This window comes from Spodoptera frugiperda, chromosome 5 (genome assembly GCF_023101765.2).
Source record: "Spodoptera frugiperda isolate SF20-4 chromosome 5, AGI-APGP_CSIRO_Sfru_2.0, whole genome shotgun sequence".
NCBI lineage: Eukaryota > Metazoa > Arthropoda > Insecta > Lepidoptera > Noctuidae > Spodoptera > Spodoptera frugiperda.
This window is the reverse complement of record NC_064216.1, coordinates 3,567,440-3,585,413: the sequence shown is the minus strand read 5'-3', so window position 1 is coordinate 3,585,413 and position 17,974 is coordinate 3,567,440. Positions and strand designations below refer to the sequence as shown.

The 17,974-nt window shown below is 36.6% G+C and overlaps 1 protein-coding gene across 1 annotated transcript; it reads left to right on the top strand.

Annotated features, from left to right (window-relative positions):
* The first annotated feature begins 612 nt into the window (after positions 1 to 612).
* Positions 613 to 1,644, top strand: LOC118271804 (uncharacterized). The gene has a single exon (XM_035588023.2). The coding sequence runs from the start codon at positions 913 to 915 to the stop codon at positions 1,321 to 1,323; it is 411 nt and encodes a 136-aa protein (XP_035443916.1). The 5' UTR covers positions 613 to 912; the 3' UTR covers positions 1,324 to 1,644.
* The last annotated feature ends 16,330 nt before the right edge of the window (positions 1,645 to 17,974 follow it).

The window sequence follows — 17,974 nt, the reverse complement described above, 5'->3', positions numbered from 1 at the left end:
GTATGTACTACTACATACACATACATCAGTCGCTAGTTGATACATACGACCGTCGACAGCTCGTTTCCCGGTAGTACATAAACCTGAGTATTGATTTTTACATTTTACATAGATGCCTATGTATTTACCATCGAGCATGAACTGTCCGTAAAACGATGAACCTCGAAACTGTTTCATTTTTCAGTCCCGTAAATGGAAGTGAAAAACGAAACAGCCACTGTCCATATTTGAGTTTTTGTTCGAATGAAACCTCTCCTATTACGCTTGTCGGAAGCTTAAGTCGTGAATGTTACTGAAATTCTCCTTTATTAAAACTACTATCTTTGTTCCTACATTCCCGTTTCATCCTGTTGTTCGCAATCCCTTTGTTGCAATCCCATTGTTTAACTTACCTGTCCTACCTAATATTATATAGGTCACGTTAACGTAATTACTGCTTACAAACTAAGATGCTGCGCGGCCGTGTATTGAACATGAATTCGTGGGACAATGGAGTACAGGACATTGATTACGCGCGTTAGACATAGCTATCTATCGCTTTGTTTACATTCGAGCCGATCTGTAGCTTAATTACACGACGTCGGCACCTTGAGACGAGGCACGTAGGTTCACCTGAGCGGCAGATGCGTCGCAGCTGCCGGCCGGGCTAGTCCTCTCGCCCCGCGCGCCCCCCGCCCCGCCGCGCCGCGCAATCGCGGCTAACAGTTTTATTTCCCCGAATAAACTTTATCAAACAAAGCGTGCGTGCCCCGCGCCCTGCATCTGCTCGCCCAGCTGTTCTCACTGCAGCTGACCTTGTTGTCTCGCTCTAACGCACGCTCCGCCCCACCCCTAGACAAGGACAGCAAGTCTCGGTGTAATCGCGAGGCCCTTCAATTCCCAGTGCATAGCCCATTCGCAGTTTGTGTTTCGATGCCGTCGGGCAAACTGATAATGATGAACAAACGTAAACGCGACGAAAATCCCGAGCGCCGTCCTAAGCGCAAGGGAATTCGTAAGCGCTCTCGCAGTGAGCCGCTGCGGGGAGGAACTTCTTCGGCGAATGCTGAGAAAAGAGAGGCCCTGCGTCGTCTTTTCGGAAGAATCTGCTCCGCCGAGATAGATGAAAATCTGCAGCGTGCTGATCGCGAGGACATGCTCGACGACGAAGATCTGATTGGCTGGGTGCCACCTGACATGGACCCGGAGCAGCTTGGCTTCCTGGTGTGCGCGCAGGAGACACTCCGCTTCTTGAACGGGCTGGGCATCTCTTGCCAGCACCCGGTGTTCAACAATCTTCGCACCCGCCTGCTGCAAGGGATAGGCGAGATAGGTGTTGCCTGAGTATTGCTGGGCCCCGAGCCCACCCGCAAGTAAATCTCACCACAATGGATCTCTTCGTTTCGGACCACTTCGTTTCGGATCACTTCCTCGTGTGTTTCTTTAACCCTGTGACCCCGTGACGTTTCTTCTTCAGTGTTGTTTCAATGTTCCTGTTCGGGATGCGGCAAAAGCCAGTCAAAATAAAGACTCTATACATATATTGTGACGTCTATAAGCAACAGGTGTCCCGCTCGGGAATTCTAGTCACTATCTAGTCAAATTTTAAGTTAAGAAATGTATTCTATTGATGTCTAACGATTGAATTAAATCGTCGTATATAAATTGGTGTTCGATTATTTATCTCCTTTTTATTTTTTGTTGTGAAAGTGAATTTTATTTTGTTTTATTACCTAAAAATAATTATTAAAGGGTCAAAAATAAGCCAGTGATATTTAAATCATTTTTTCAATATACCAGTGATAAACACTTTATTTATTAGAATTTAAATTCAGTTTTAATAAAATATAAAATACTAAAATCAAATTGAACAAAAAATATTACACACTTTATACACACAAATTTTAATCACAATAAACATAAAAACAACAAAGAGTCTAATAAATACACAAATAAATATCATTTAAAGTTAACTTAAACACTGGCATAATAACAATAATCCTATAAAAACAACTAAAACACAAACAACAACAAATCCCTAGCGAAAGCAAACAAAAACAAAACAATTTCACAATAAAATATAAAACAAAAGTAACACACATAACTTTCTCTTTCCATTCATCCTGCCCTGACCTGCCTTAATACTTTTGTTAGAATATCAAGGCCGTCAGGGTGCATCTGCCTACCCCAACACGGTACAAGCGTCCGCTAAGACATTATTGAAAGGCGGACGACTTATAAAGGCTGTATATTAACTGTTGGAGAATCCTGAGAGCCGTTTTAAGATGTAATGATTGGTAAATGGGATGAGTAAGTATGAAAAGGTTGTAAGTATAATTTTATTAGGGACTGTTATGGTAAGTATAAAGTTTAAGGGAATTTTCCCTTCTGAAAGATATTCTCTCCAACAAAATTATTCATTTTGCTTGTGTGGATGTCTGTGGGAGGTTCTATCTATATAGTAATTTGGTCTTTTGACTGAATAATAAATCGAATGTTTGATTCATTTCAAACTTAGCTTTTGAAGTCTCTTGTTAAAGTAATAATAATAAATTAACTTCACCTTCTGGGTTCAAATCCCGGATCGAAACACTGAACAATACTTGACTTATGAAGGTGTTTGAAATTGAAACTTACTAATAGTAGTAATAAATGCGAAAGTTTGTGAGTTTATGTAAATAAATGTTTGGTACGTGGAAAAGTTAGTGATCGAATTTGAAGGTATGAAAGATGAGGTAGGTTCACCATTGAGTTTAACGAAAATAAAATTAACACTATCAGTAAGTTCACAACCTAGGATATACAAATGGAGGTTTGCCAATTATTTTCCTGGCATACCCTTTGGATTACCAGGTACAAAGAGGTATTTCGCTCGTAGTCACTTTCACCTATTTCTTTAATCTATTAACCAAACAAAAATAAGCCTCGTTTCAATTTGTATACGATGATCTGATCTGTCCTGCATGGCGGTTGCCGAGAGATAAGATTGTTCATAAAATCCAATAATTGTTGAGGGATTTCACATTTTCCTTTTATGATGTTTCAGCAGTTAAAATTTGCAAAGAGGTTAGAAAAGTTACTGATAGGATTTGAAGTGAAAGGTAGGGAAGATGGAGGAAGTAGACATATAACACTGGAATGGAATAATAAAGGCTACTTTTTATTATCAGCTAGTGTAGGCAAAGCCGCAAACTAATTACAACTATCACACTAATATTATAAATGAGAAAGTTTGTTGGTTTAGATGTTTGTCTGTCAATTACGTTAAAACTACGGATTTTGATATAATTTTCTATACAGGCAGGGTATGAGTTGACTAAGGCGATAAGATACCACATTTTTATCCCATTGGAACTCAAGTGAAGGCACTAGAAGCTAGTTTTGTAACAAAATGCACTTCCAAACATAAATTCTTTAAATTTTGAAACGTTAAATTTTCTAAATTGTTTGGTTAATCACTTAACAAGTATTATACTTTGCCCAGTTTAATAAAACTGATGAAAACAATTTTACTGTAATCACTAAATCTTCCTTTACTCAGGGCAATGTATGATTACTAACAGCCAATCTCAATAACCTGTCCGCCGCTAGATTTGGTTATTAAAGGTAGAATTTAGACACATCGTCCCCTCGAAATACGTCAAAATTCTATCTCTAGCAGCCATATCAACTGATAGAGATGGATCATTGAGACTGACAGCTACCGAACATGATCATTGTCATCTCACACATTTTGGGTTTAAGTACAGTAACTAATATGTTTCTAATAGATATACTACTAGGTGGGTTAAGGGTACACCACACTTTGTTATCACTGCTACAACCCAGCAATTTGGTCATGATGAGATTATGACAGATTGAGTTTTAGGTATTTTAAAATGAGGTTAAAATTAAAGAATGGTGATTTACGTTCCTTATGATTAGAAACCACCTTTTTACGTCTCTTACGTAATATAAAAAGGTAATATAAATAAGATATATGGAAAATAAAAAGGTGGACTAGACGCCCACGGTGGACTGATAGAGACTTTAAGTTGATGATACACGTATACTATGCACGCACGTGAGTACGTACGCATGTACGTAATATATTTTTCATTTATCTTAAAAGTATTTCCAACAAAAAGAAACGACTAATAAAACATAAAAACTAAGTTAATAAACACGAAATAAACCAATTACAAACAAACACAGTAGCACAGCTAACGAAACAACGCTTATATTAAATCCAAAACCAAATAATTGTAGAAGCTCTCATTCCATTTCGAACAATAAGTAGAGAAATAGGGAGGTAACTAAATCCAGACTCAGCGGCCGATCCCCAACCACATAAGCCCCAAATTAGTCTGAAAATCTAGCCAGACATTTTGTAGCCTGAATTAAATCTGTTTTAATACAAACTCGAATTCAGAGGGCTGTAGATTTTGATCATATTTCTCTGTAATTTGGATGCTGTTTTAACGGCTTTGTGTTTTGTTTAATAATCTTTTGATAGTTTGTTGTTGTCTAGCAATTATGTTTTTAAATGGGTTTTATTTTAATATCAGTTGTATGTTCTTTAGTTAAATAAATTGAACTTATTGACATTGTCTTAAGGTCTACTATTCGAAATACAATAAACATTTTTTTGGTCTCGTGATTTTTAGTTTAAGATTGTTTTTAAGCTTTTGTCTTACTGACTGTATAACCGACAGACAAGACAAAGTCGAATGAAATATGTATAAACCTAAAATATGGCATGTTAGTTCCGTGGATATATAAGCGAGGACTAACTTAAAATCTTATAGGTATCTATAGGAGTTGTGGGCTAAAATTAACTCAAACTAGTACTTCAAATAAGACACTTCTTTTCTTTTCCTATTTTCATCAACAATAAACAGGTTTTCTAAAGTTTTTCCTCCTATTTTTACGGATCTTATTTCAGTTCACCTACGTTTTTGTTTCTTTATTTTTTTTAATGTCACCCCACACTAGGATTTCCTCCTGTGTCGTGGGTGCGTTTACAAACATAAAAGTTCACATACACACGACACCCAGACATGAAACATCAATGTGTGCAATTGTGCGGTTTTATAAAAGTTATCCATTTTCTGTACTACGGGGCATTTTTCGGATTTTCGAAAATTTCTCAGTAGTAGCACGGAGTCTGGAATTGTGCCCAGTATATGGCAATAGGCTCACCCCCATTACATGGGACTTATAACACAAATGGTGAAAAGTGGGTGTACATTATTGCATAACGGCAACACGTGCCTTAATGTGCACTTCTGTCTACCCCTTCGGAGATAAAAGGCGTGACGTTGCTATATAAAAGGAAACCATTTTCCAATATTGTGCGACACAGTATACTAGGTATAAAGATGTTAGAAAATGTTCTGCGTAGTTGGAACGAGAGCCTGACTAGTTGCCTAGCAACTTAAAGAGATCTTCGTAGGTAGTTACTTCAAGGAAAATGTGGAATATAGTTTTTTTTTTATGTTTACTTGAACAACGTCGACTTTAATGGCGATTGGCTGGGAAGAAATAGGTGGGTGTGGATGAAAATTATGTCTTTTTTATCGATTCCAAACATAAGGACGTTTTCAGTTTGACCTGTATGTATGTATGTTTTTGCGTCATGTTCTCGCGTTTGGTTAAACTGATTTTGATGCGGTTTTTTCAGCATAGTATTTTTCAGACTTAAGAGAAGGTGTCAAGTATGTTACCGACTTATAAATTCAGGTTCTTACTGTAACTTTAGAAGGCGTTTCCCGTTTTATTTACGCGCCCGGAACGCGACGCGCCTTACGCACGGGTTTGGTCCTAGTCGAGCAGCGAGCTACCCTTGCTCGCCGTCCGTAGACCAACTTCTAACCCAAGGAACTGTATAAATCCTAAACCATCATCTCAACTCAATATCCAAATGTTCTAAACTAATCGAGTATCTACATCAATACCCACCTTTTTTCGCATGTAATTCTACTTCCACGTGCCCCCTGGGAAACAAAAGCTATCGCTACAACTGACACACTCCAATCAACTGTATTGCCATTTTTAGAGAACCATTCGAGCGGAAAATGTTCCAACTAAAATAGAAAATATATTTTCAGTTGATCTACAGTTAGGGGACAAACAAAACTTCCAAACAATGCCCTAAGCTTTAAAACAAGCGTATTGATTTTTTTTTATATAGCAAGCCTGTTCTTTTATTAGATTTTGATGAAAATCTATTTCTGTTTGATCCAATGGTTGATAGGTTGTTAGGTTTTCGGATGTGTAGAGCTGATTACGATGACGATGGAGTTTTTAGACGTAGCATATGATGATACTATTACCACAAATCATGAAGCAAATACAAAGGGATCTCATAACTGAATTTCCCTTTAACATAATCCGTGACACCTTACAGGTTCTCTGTTTTCCATCTAGCGGTCTCATACTACAAACACGTTACCAATTGTTCACATTTTAATGTGCCACTTTCTGAGTGCTTATAACCTTTTTACTTATTTATTAAATATTAATCACATTATGACATCTTCTCTTTGTACTTGCTTCATGCTATAAATAACGTAGCTATAAACCATTTCACTTTTGCAATATAAATAGTTATCATATGACACATGAAATAATTGTTACCATCTAGTTTTCTTCAGCTATTTATAGCTATATCGACCCCAGCTGCCAAAAAAAACGTAGACAGAATCTGTCTATTTCATTTATCCTTACTTATCAAACTTCAACACCGACTTCACAAACATAAAAGCGCCTTTCAAACAAAAATACGTCTAGAAAGTTCTTGAAAACTCATCCGGCTATAAATCGCAAGTGCGACGTGGCCCTTAGGGCGTTTGTCCACCGCCGCCATCACCGGACCGTCACCGAGAAGAAGAAAAAGAGAACGAGATTATTTCGGGCCGAGTTTAATATGACGTAACTGCGATCGTTTGTCCACCGAATACAAACAAAATACCTAATAACTGAGCTTGTGTACGGTGCGACGGCAGTGTGTGCTCAAGTTCCTATGTGTTTGTATTGCAGGCACCATCAAAATCTCGGGCGACGATCTAGCGGTCACGCCGGTCTACTCGCAATTTCGGTGGCCAGGATGACGGCAACTCGGGTGACGGATGTGCAGTGGACACGCGGCTAATGGTCAAATACTCAAACGTCACTCAATTTTAAGACGCTCTCAAACCTAGTTCTGTCCCTAATCAATTCTTTATAAAATGACAGAGATAGCACGATATTTAAGTACAACTTAAAATTGAGTAGCATTTCAGTATTCGGGCGTTAGTAATGTAATGTAAAATGTATGTACCGTCGACCGGCGCCGTCATCTCGTCCTCGGTGACGGTGGCGGTGACGGCGGCGGTGGACAAACGCCCTTAGTCGTCTAACTCGGAACAATAGAGTGTCTTCGGATCGAAGCCAGCAGTTGTAAGGATTTTCCCAATACTTCTCCGTTGCCTAACAACGCGCCTACCTTTTTATTCCATTTCTTTTCAATGTAAGAAAATGTCCTTGTTAGCGAGTGCCTATGATGTGTTATTTTTGTTTTGTATTGTATCGAATGTTTGTTTGTTTTGTGTTTTATCATTTCAATTGAAATACGATTGTTTTGTTGTTCTTTTATTTCGTTGTTGTTTCTTGAGTGAATCTTAGTTAACACATTTTTTTTTGTTGTAATTTGGCGTCAGCTTATGCGATAATTATGTAGATTAAGAATCATTAGTCGTACTTTAGGATTCAGTTTTCTGATTTTTGTAATTATCTTGAACTTCATACTGAACAGTGACTGACTGTCGTTTTGCTTTGGAGGTCCTAACAAAGTAAGAATATTATTCCGGGCAAAACTTTAAGAGTAAATGATGCCATAACCAAATGATTAGGTAAAGGTGAACACATTTTCCAAGAATTTTTATGCCAATGTTTTTGAGATTTTATTTTTAAACTGATTACGTACTAAGGAGGTTACTCGTACTATGCTTAAAGTAATAAAAACACGACGTATTTTCCTCGAAGGAAAACTCGTAGCTCTAAGTTAATAACGCGAATCGATCGCTGTAAAGGCTTGAGCTTGGTTTACTGTCGATAATGTACATATATGGATATGTACCATTCAAGTGTGGAAGAGCCATGCTTCGGCACAAATGGGCTGGTTCGACCGGTGTGAGATACCACGGCCTCACAGAAAACCGACGTGAAACAACGTTTGCGCTGTGTTTCGTATTGTCAGTGAGGTGGTCGATTTACTCCCCTTCCTAATTTTCTCAATCCACGATTCCCGAACAACCTTTAAATTCCTAACCGCTAAAGGTCGGTAACGCACTAGTAACGTCTCTGGTGTTTCAGGTGTGACGGTGACGATTGCTTATACCATAATAAATATACATAAAGGAGAAGATTCTTTAGCTTCTCGAAAATTCTTCATGTCTCAAAACGGCCAATTTCCAACAAACTGATATGCTCCAAGAACTGACTGTGAGTGCTTTAATGGAAATAATGAAAAAATGAAGGCCTATATATTTAAAGTTTTATTTGATTATAAAATTATTTGTTTTAAACTAGCTTCTGCCAGCGGCTTCGCCCTATGATTCCTATCACCTAAATGAGTTCATATTCTGTTTGTATACCAAATTTCATCAAAATCCGTTCAGTAGTTTCAGCGCGATTGACGGATTAACATTCGAACATCCAAATAAACGAACTTTTACATTTATCATATTATCATATTGTAATATTCCTTTTTTATTTTAAACAAATCTAATTAATCTCATGTTTTTTTTTATTAATCAATAACTTTCTTTTGTATAATATACATATAACCATTACAAAATCCTATTAACATTTCACAAAACCATCCATTACACCTCTACATAATACACACTTCACTGATAATAATCAGTGGAGCCGAATGAGCTTAAAACAGATCGAATCAATATCTTCACATCCTAACTAGCGGGACGTAAAGGGCAAATGTCAGCAACGTTAATAGATACTGACATTCAGTCGAATCTGATTACTATATGAACACGGTCTTACCCCACGTAGGTAAAATGGGGATAAGGGGAAATAATCAAGCCTTGGTTTCAAAGCAAAATAGACTTTAATGCAGTGAAAAACAATAATATGGAATTAATTTTTGAAATGGAGAACTAAGATTAAAATCATCCCTGATTTGGGAAGATAAAAGAAGAAGAAAGTTAGAAGAAGGGATGATTAGAATAAAAGTGATTTAAAAGGTATTAGTAGTACTTAATGCATGGATAACCAGTAACCATACAATAAAAAATAGACTACGCATACTACGCAAGTCTCATCGTGTTGGTTGTTGCCTCGTCATATATGCCACTTGTGATTATAGGTCCTTGGCGTGACTTGAAACTAGTTGAGTAACCTTATTATTTTAAGACTCGGTTCCAATGACACCCTTGTGTTATTCCAGGCCATAATCTACCCCTGTTATTTTCATCCCGATCCCCTTTTTTAAGGGGGAAAATCATCTAATGTCTTCTTCTGTCTTGGGTAAGGTGAGAGGGAGTATCAGACTCTTATTGACCAAAACCACCCCGTTCCTACTTCTGCTTTTCGAGTCGGAGCCCCGGTAAACCCGCTAGGCAGTCCAAAGCTCCCTATCGTTCATCAGCCCTACTTGCTCTTTTAAGTCTTAATAGCCTTGAAGCTGAACAAAAAAATAAAGTAAAAGCTTTCAGCTAAACCAGTAAGACTTTATCTTTTCTTAATAAAAATATCTACAACAAAGAACATGATATGTAGTTAATTAGTCCAGATAATAGGATTGTATTACTTATTATGGCCTAAGAGAAAACAAGTTGGCTATTGATACTATTCCAAATGTCAATAACTTCGCAGAAAACACGAGATGTAGAAATAAGATAATACTTATGGAACATTCGAGAGTTGTTTCTCAGATATTTGTTGTTTTTATTAGTGATACTAGCTGATGACAAGGTTTCGCTCGCATGGATTACGGACTGTGTAACTGACAAAATTAGCCTCAGTTATTCCTTAATACATTAGCTACCTGCCAATAAAATGCTGTCCAAATTGGTCCAGTCATAACAGAGATTAGCCGGAACAATCAGCCAGAGGCAGCACATTCTAAAAAATTTGAAAAAAATATTATTTTCGCGTATGTATAATAATACATAAAAGCGGTTAGTTTTAATACTACAAACATACAATCCTATTTTATTTATTAGTCTAAATGGATTAGATACTTCTTTGTTTACAGACTAATAACAGAATAGGTAACAAAAATATATAATTAAGTTGCTAATGACAAGCCTCCACAGATATATATAATATTGACGATTAACTAAAGTGTTACAATTAACTAAAGATTAACGAAAAATATATAAATGTAATAGCAAACCAGGCGAACTCCGTTTCACCACCAATGATTTTCCCTGATACCCTGCTTTTCTTTTGATTATTTCCTGAATTTTCTTTTTTTCAGTTTCTGCTATAAACCTCACGGAGCCCGAGACCTTCCCAATGATGGCAAAATCGTGGAAATCGGTTCGTGCGTTCTGGAGTTATAGCGTCAGGAAGGAAAACACGACTTATTTTTATATTATAGATAATAGAGCAATCAAAAGCAATTGAGACCGATTTCAATTCCTGATTCGGATGAAATATTATTGGATCTTATCTCGGATTTTTGTAAATTCACATTCATTTAATACGGAGTCTGCTGTTGGTAATTTGGCTTGCCTGAAAACATTATACTTCTCAGACTGAAACCGTCATGCCACAGTACAGGTGTAACTATTCAGTTACATTTTAAATGCAAAAGTATCGATTGTCTCTATTCCAGTGGCTATCGCTTCGATCGATCGATTGAATCGGTCAAGGTAGGTGCTACTAACTTTTTCAAAGAGCAAGACATTTTAATTCGTTTCCAGTATACTTACGTCAGTACCAGTTACCTACAATTTTCTTGGAACTCGTAATATATTAAACATTCTGTCTTTTTGATAAGGTTAGGCTCGGCTCCGGAGCTGCAGATGACTGGGCACTGAGGGTTGCCGGGACTCCAGCCCAAACCGGGAGAAGGAACGGGATGGTTTTTAGTCAGTAAACGCCTGACACTCTATCGCCACACCAAAGGATAGAAATCATTGGATGATTTCCTCCCAAAAAAAAAGGTAGAAAGGTGCTAATGACACGTATATATATTTCCATTTTTCTGTTATTATTCAAATTTAATAGCGAGGTAAACTATGGTTGGTATACTGACTGCTGCGCAACGTGTTCCTGGTTCGAGACACGGATCAATTTCTCATGTAATCCACATTTATTTTTTTAAATATGGGTGCGATGTGTATGTGAAATATGTGTTTGTTAACGCAACCACGATGCAGGAGAAAATTCTATAGTGGGTGACCCAACTCTAGGACTTTAAAAAGAAAACATTAATGTAAGAATGGAATCCCCATCTTCATAAAACGTCAAAGTCAAATCATTTATTCCCAATAAACTATAATATAATATGTATATTATGTATAATGTAATATGTATATTATGTACTTTTGAAACGTCAACAAATAAAGAAATAAATAATAGTCCGTCAGTGAAGCTAGGTGCTCGTTCCAAAATGTAGCTTCAAATGGAGTTAGACTGACAAAATCTCTTCCAGACTTTATCCCTTCACATTATCAAAACCTAACCCTCTTAACAAGTCACACAAACATCTAGAACATAGAAAAGTAATTAATCCCACATGATCCCCATATGAGTACAACAAAGAAAACAGAACAATTATGCTTACACAGTCGACCGGCAGCGTCCATATTCGACATGACAGGCCGTCAGCCCGTGTCCCTAGCGAAACACAAGCCGAGTGAAATTGAAACGGCCAGATTTCTGAGAATTAAAGAAACAAATTGGCTGCCCAGTTAATGGACATTACTTACAAGGTTACATTATTGATAATTACGTGTGTATATATGTGCGTGTGTAGTTTTTAATGTAATTGGTTGGTAGAGTGGTCGGTGTAATACTTAATTTTCTAGGTATGATGATGATTCATTATTAGTACCCCTTTTTGGTACTTACACAGTTTTAGGTGAATTAAAATCCTTGACTCATTATAGTATCTGAAAACAACTATGATTTAAATGTCCTAGAGCCGTGGTTGCCAAAGTTGCTGGATTATGACATATCTAAATCACTTTTAGAAACTCAGGAATTTCTTTATATTTGTTAAAAATTAGAACAAATAGTTAGTGCATCTTTCAAACAAGGCCCACTAGAAATTCGAATTCGCTTGTTACCCACCAATGGGTCGCGACCCATAGTTTGGGGAGTCCTGTCCTAGAGATACCCTTCATTTTTAGAAAAGCTCGCTAAGCGTTTGTTTTATACATGGCCATATTCATGATCCATGAGAAATTTTAACCTTGTAGCACCGGTAATTAATATTTCTACCATTTCCAGAAAAATCTATCGTCAGATATTTTTATACTCAATATAACTTGGGTAACTTACTTCTTGTCGCTACGCCATTAAAGGGAGTGGGCGGTAAGAGTTTCAAAGAACTCAATATCTATTTATTATTAGCAAGGGAAAATTCCAAAGATATTGTTGGTTGAAGGTATAGGCTTGTGAACAATTATTGTCAACATATAAAAATGTAGTGTCTAGGTAAGAATCACATGGTATGATGTCGATGTGCAGCTGAAGTTGAGGGTTCAAACGCAATGAAATGCCGCTCACACGGCTCAGCTCGGTGCAGTAGATGGAACCCAAGATGAGAGGAGCCATTCGATGCCCTAGGCCCGAGTCCTTCTTACTCACCGTTTACCTGTTTTTAGTCAGACTCTTACTGACTAAAAACCACCCCGTTCCTTCTCCTACTTTTCAACCTGGAGTCTTGGTAATCCGCTAGGCAGCCCGCAGCTCTGGAATTATGTCGATAAACACAACATTTTACAGATTTCTGCTGCCTCCTAGATGTATCACCGCTTGCGGTATAATGTAACTTAACCTAATTTCATCTAGGTAATGTCTACACGTGCGTTATCCTAAAGGTTGAGGGTGCATTCTACCTTCTGCCCTTAGCTTTATCCGCGTTCAAGTAGAACTGTAAAACAGTGCAACATGATAAAGGCATAGACCCAAGTCCTATACTACACCTACACTACCAAACTATAACTTACATTTGGCAAATTCACGTTAAAACTATCCTAATTACACCAAACTGGTACACAACAAAAGCAGCTCTAAAACAAAGCATCACAGTCACATTTCGCGTACCAAAGATGGAAAATCAAAAACTAGTTTTATTATGTTCATCAGGCATCAGTAGATAAAATGGTGTAGCTGATTTTATTTATAGGTAGCCAGTGACCGGACGTTAAAATCAATACTTTGTACAGATGAAGCCCGCCGGCGATTTAATCTCAGTTACATTGAATATACATTTTAAAATCACTCGGTACTGATGTCAGTACTTTGTATTGGGAATGACAGTATGACTGCAGTGTTTTGGTAGTAATGTGTAGTACTTATTCCGAAAAAGTGTAGACAGGTAATTTTTGCAAGTTATGACGTTTAATGTAATAAAGGGTGAGCCTACAGCCGTGTACTAGACGACACCATTTTAGATTCCGTTCAAGGAAGACTCAACTGCTTTCGACTCAAAAATCGAACCAAGACCACCTACTTCTACTTTATTGGTACTTCTACCAATAAATAAGTCGCCACTTGCCTCCACTAACACCCCGCAACTCTCTTTTGTCGTCGATCCACGTGGCGAAATGTCTGCCTACGCTTCGTCTTTTACCTACTTTATTGGTAGGTACTTCTACTAATAAAACAGTCCGCAATACATCGATTTTTGTTATCATAATTTTCATTAAAGGATACACAGTGATAAATTCATTCCTTTAACGATAAACAAACCAAAAATTCAAAGTCTCTCAACAAACTTTACTTTTAAACTGAAACAAACAAGCAAGCAAACAAAGATCGTTTAAAAATACCAACAGATTTATTGTTACATTTCAATTTCCAATACAAAAACATATCGGAACAATAGGCGTAGACACGAGCGAATCGACAGAAATGCCGGCGAAATTGACTCAAAAGATCCGAAATAAAGCTCAGTTACGAAAACAAACAAAATGGAGGGCAAACGGAAACATTCCACTGACCTTTTAAGGGTTGTTCTCAAAAAATTGGCACAGTAACCTGTCGACCAGTTTTTAGGAAAATATGAGTATTTTTATTGAAGCTACTGGACTATTTTTATACAACATCTACATCCCCACGTTTGGCAGGCGGCTTGGGGATCGCAGTTAAGTTAGACATGTTTTTATGAAATTGTGTGGTCACAGTTTTAGTTTTAGGTTTGGACGAAACCGGGTCCATTGATTGACATATAACTTAGTTATGATTCCCACTTTGTGATAGGTAACAAAAACAGAAAGCATATTTATCATAATGTACCTAGATGTCATTACTATAAAATTTCCAGTAAGTCTGCGTCCCTTTCATTCATTCAGTTTGAGTAAAACACTGCCAATAGATTTCTATACAAAAAAAAACTCGACATACAAACATTTTGTTAAATAGACATACTATTTATTCAAGCCGCGCCACTTTATTGAGAACGGCGGTTAAATTGATTACAAACATAGCTTATCTACGTGTATTTGGTGTACTCTATTCCTAGAAAACTCGGGGGAATTTTCCAGGTTGCGAAGTCGGTTGCCTAGCAACGAAAATTGAGCTTACGTAGCTACTCCCGGCAAATAGCGATAATTATATTTCTAGTTTCCTACACTAACTCAGCTGAGAGGATTTGTTTTCTCGAATTATTTCCAACTGGATTTATTAGTTTTAGTCGAATTGCTGCTTTTCGAATTTTGATTAATTGAGAATTCTCTCCCGTGAGTCGGTATGTTATTACGCAGTTGGAGTTGATTGAAAATTGGTGGAGGTTTTTGTTGAAATGAATTGTGTTTTTGATATTTCTATTTGTGTTTGGTTTAGCTTACAAAGCTATTAAATCAGCATGTAACTTCTGTTTTATACAATATTTTATTTGATAAGAACTCGGATTCGATGATCATTATGATAATTGGCAATGAGTCTCATTTCGACATTCTCGAAACATTCTATACATTAACTTGCTCATTCTTCTCCAAAGAAATCTACACCTTTTAGTCAGTAAAAGTCTGACACTCCCTCTCGCTTCGCCCAAGGCGGGAAAAGTCATTGGATGATTTCCCTCCCTTAAATAAAAAAGCATAAATAGATTTCAAGTATTTAATAATGTGTTGAGTAAATAAAAAAAATAATAATGAGTATTGTGCTTCTTATGTACGAAGTGTATATAAAAATAAAAAAGTATTTCTAATTAAGAATTAGTTACAACTAGTAAATTAATATTTGGTGTCGTTACAGATCTTAACATTGCACTTATTAATATTGGCATGTTTAAATAAAAATAAATTAAAATTAAATATAAAATGTGTGTAAATAATCTTATTTCTATGTGTAATTTATTTTTATGAAATACAAACTTTAATGAAATACAGAAGAGTCCCACTGACGTTAAGCATTACTTAGCTGCCATTTTAATCGATTAGTATTTACAGAAAAAAAAACTGCTAAGTATTCTAAAACTTTGATTAAAATGGCAATCTAGTCATAAAAAAGCGATACTACATAATCTACATATCGACAATTAAAGTATTAAAACATCTGATTTTAAAGAGCCCATCTTATTTCTATAAAGTTTGTAAAACATAAAAATTACAATATTTTACTAATAAATATAAGTAATAGCATTTTATAAGGTCGCCAACCCAACGATGTGATGGCACCGCATGACGCGAAAACGCGCGGTTGAGCGGTTCAAAGCAATGCAGTGTATCACGGCTACATATCGTGCTATACAGAACCAGTTTATAAAGGTCTCCCTTTGTATTGTCTTTCCATACATCTAATGGTCAGTTTATACTAGTTATGCATAGCTTAATATATAGTCGTGTGTACTTCTCCGTAGGTAATTCGTTGACTTGACTACACTACGTTAAGTTACTATGCAGAGCTTTGTATCTCAAATATAACAGATATTAAAAGCAGCGACCTCATATTAAAGCGGTAAAATCGTAAAACCGTGCGGTCACCGAAACCGCGCGTCGCTGCGGTATGCGGTGCCGTGATACCGCGTCGTTTGCCTTAAAGTTTATGCCATATTTGACAAAAAATCGATAACTTAATACATTATTATTGCATAATTTAATATTATAATTGACTAATAAATGACACTAAGTCAAATCTTAAGGTATTCCTTTAATGTACTATAAAAATACATAGAAAGACGTGTCCGATTGCCACTAAGCTCATGATAGGTACGAAAAATTAACATTAATCAGTTAAAAAACCGACAACAAAACAGATGTATTGCGATTCTTAGCCGCCCAATCAACGACCCAATCACCCAATATGACCATTATAACTGCTAGCCTTGTGAATAAAATTATGACAATCGAACACAGCTCTTCCTTTATTTAACTCTAAGGGTGACTCTGGCGATTTTGTAGCGATACTGTCGCGCATTCACTAAAAGTGCGACACCATCGCTACTAACGCATGTTACTTTTATGTGCATTTCGCGACTGTATCGGTTCAGACACACGACATCGCTACAAAAAGTCGCCGTGGGCGAGGGCCCCAACTATAGGTATTATTCATTATCATTCTTATAATATCTTAAATCACAGCCTCTATAAGCGAATTCAAGCATCAATCTGTTTATTTCTTCCTCCGTCATCGAGTCAGGGAATTTGTCTTTACCTACAAGCATGTTACGTAAAACCTTGTGTAGTTCATTGGCAGCCATTTTTGTTGGTTTCGGTAAGACTTGGCCCTTGTATGCACTGCTGTCTGGTTCTGGGATCATTCTGGAAATAAAGAAAAAAGAAGGTTAGGATGGATTTAGTTTTTTAAAACCTTTAGGATTTTCTCCTGTGTCGTAAGTGCGACCCTGACCCGAAGCAACAATTTGTGGATCACACAAAGAGTTTCTCTGTGCGTTAATCGAAACCGCTACACGTTACACGGCAGCCAGTTGCCCAGCCTTCGCGTCAACCGTGCAGCTAAAATGAAATATACGAAAAATCTCTTAAAACGGTTAATAGCCCACATAAATATGTTAGGTACTTATAAAAAGTTTCATTGTCAGATGTTACAAAATAACATTTATTTTTTGTGTCAAGTACCTTTTCTAATTAAAATTCTTTCAAACATTAAAATAAGGAAAAACACCGTATAATCAAAATACCTACAGTACAAGGAAACTTTACGTAAGCATTTTTTTTATATAACGCTCAATTTTACCTATAAAAAGGATCACGTTGCTTTCGGGAATTTTATGGAAAAATACCTACATTGTTTAAAATATATTTTCAAAGTCAATAAAATATGAAACTTAATTAGTACTCGTATTCCCGAAAATCTATTCCGCTGCTTTTCTCAAAATTCTCTTAAATACGAGCGTACGGGTAACGGTAACTCCTTGCCATTAAGTGCCATTTATGGTTTGGTGTGATCTAATATGTCGTTAAATGTCACCTATGTTAGCTTAAGAGTTCCTTAAAAACTCAAACTCAAATTATTTATTGCACCTAACCTAATGTGTACATTTAGATGATACATAATTAGGAGCATTTCAGCAGTCTCAACATAAAATGTAGGTTAAAAAAGGCTAGTAAAAACGGGCATTAGTGTATTAACACCCTATACATATTCTATCGGTTAACTTGTAGGTAGCTGTACGGTTCTATATAAGCTCCTTTGTTGGATTAAGTGATCTAGTATAGACGTAAGCCTCTGTACATCAATTACTGTAAATTCATTCATCACAATATACTAAGTATTAGCAGGTAACTAGCGTTTATTATACTAGATATTTTGATAAAAGATAAGCGGTTTAACACACTTTTTCATGATATATGCCGCTTACAATCGCCGCCGC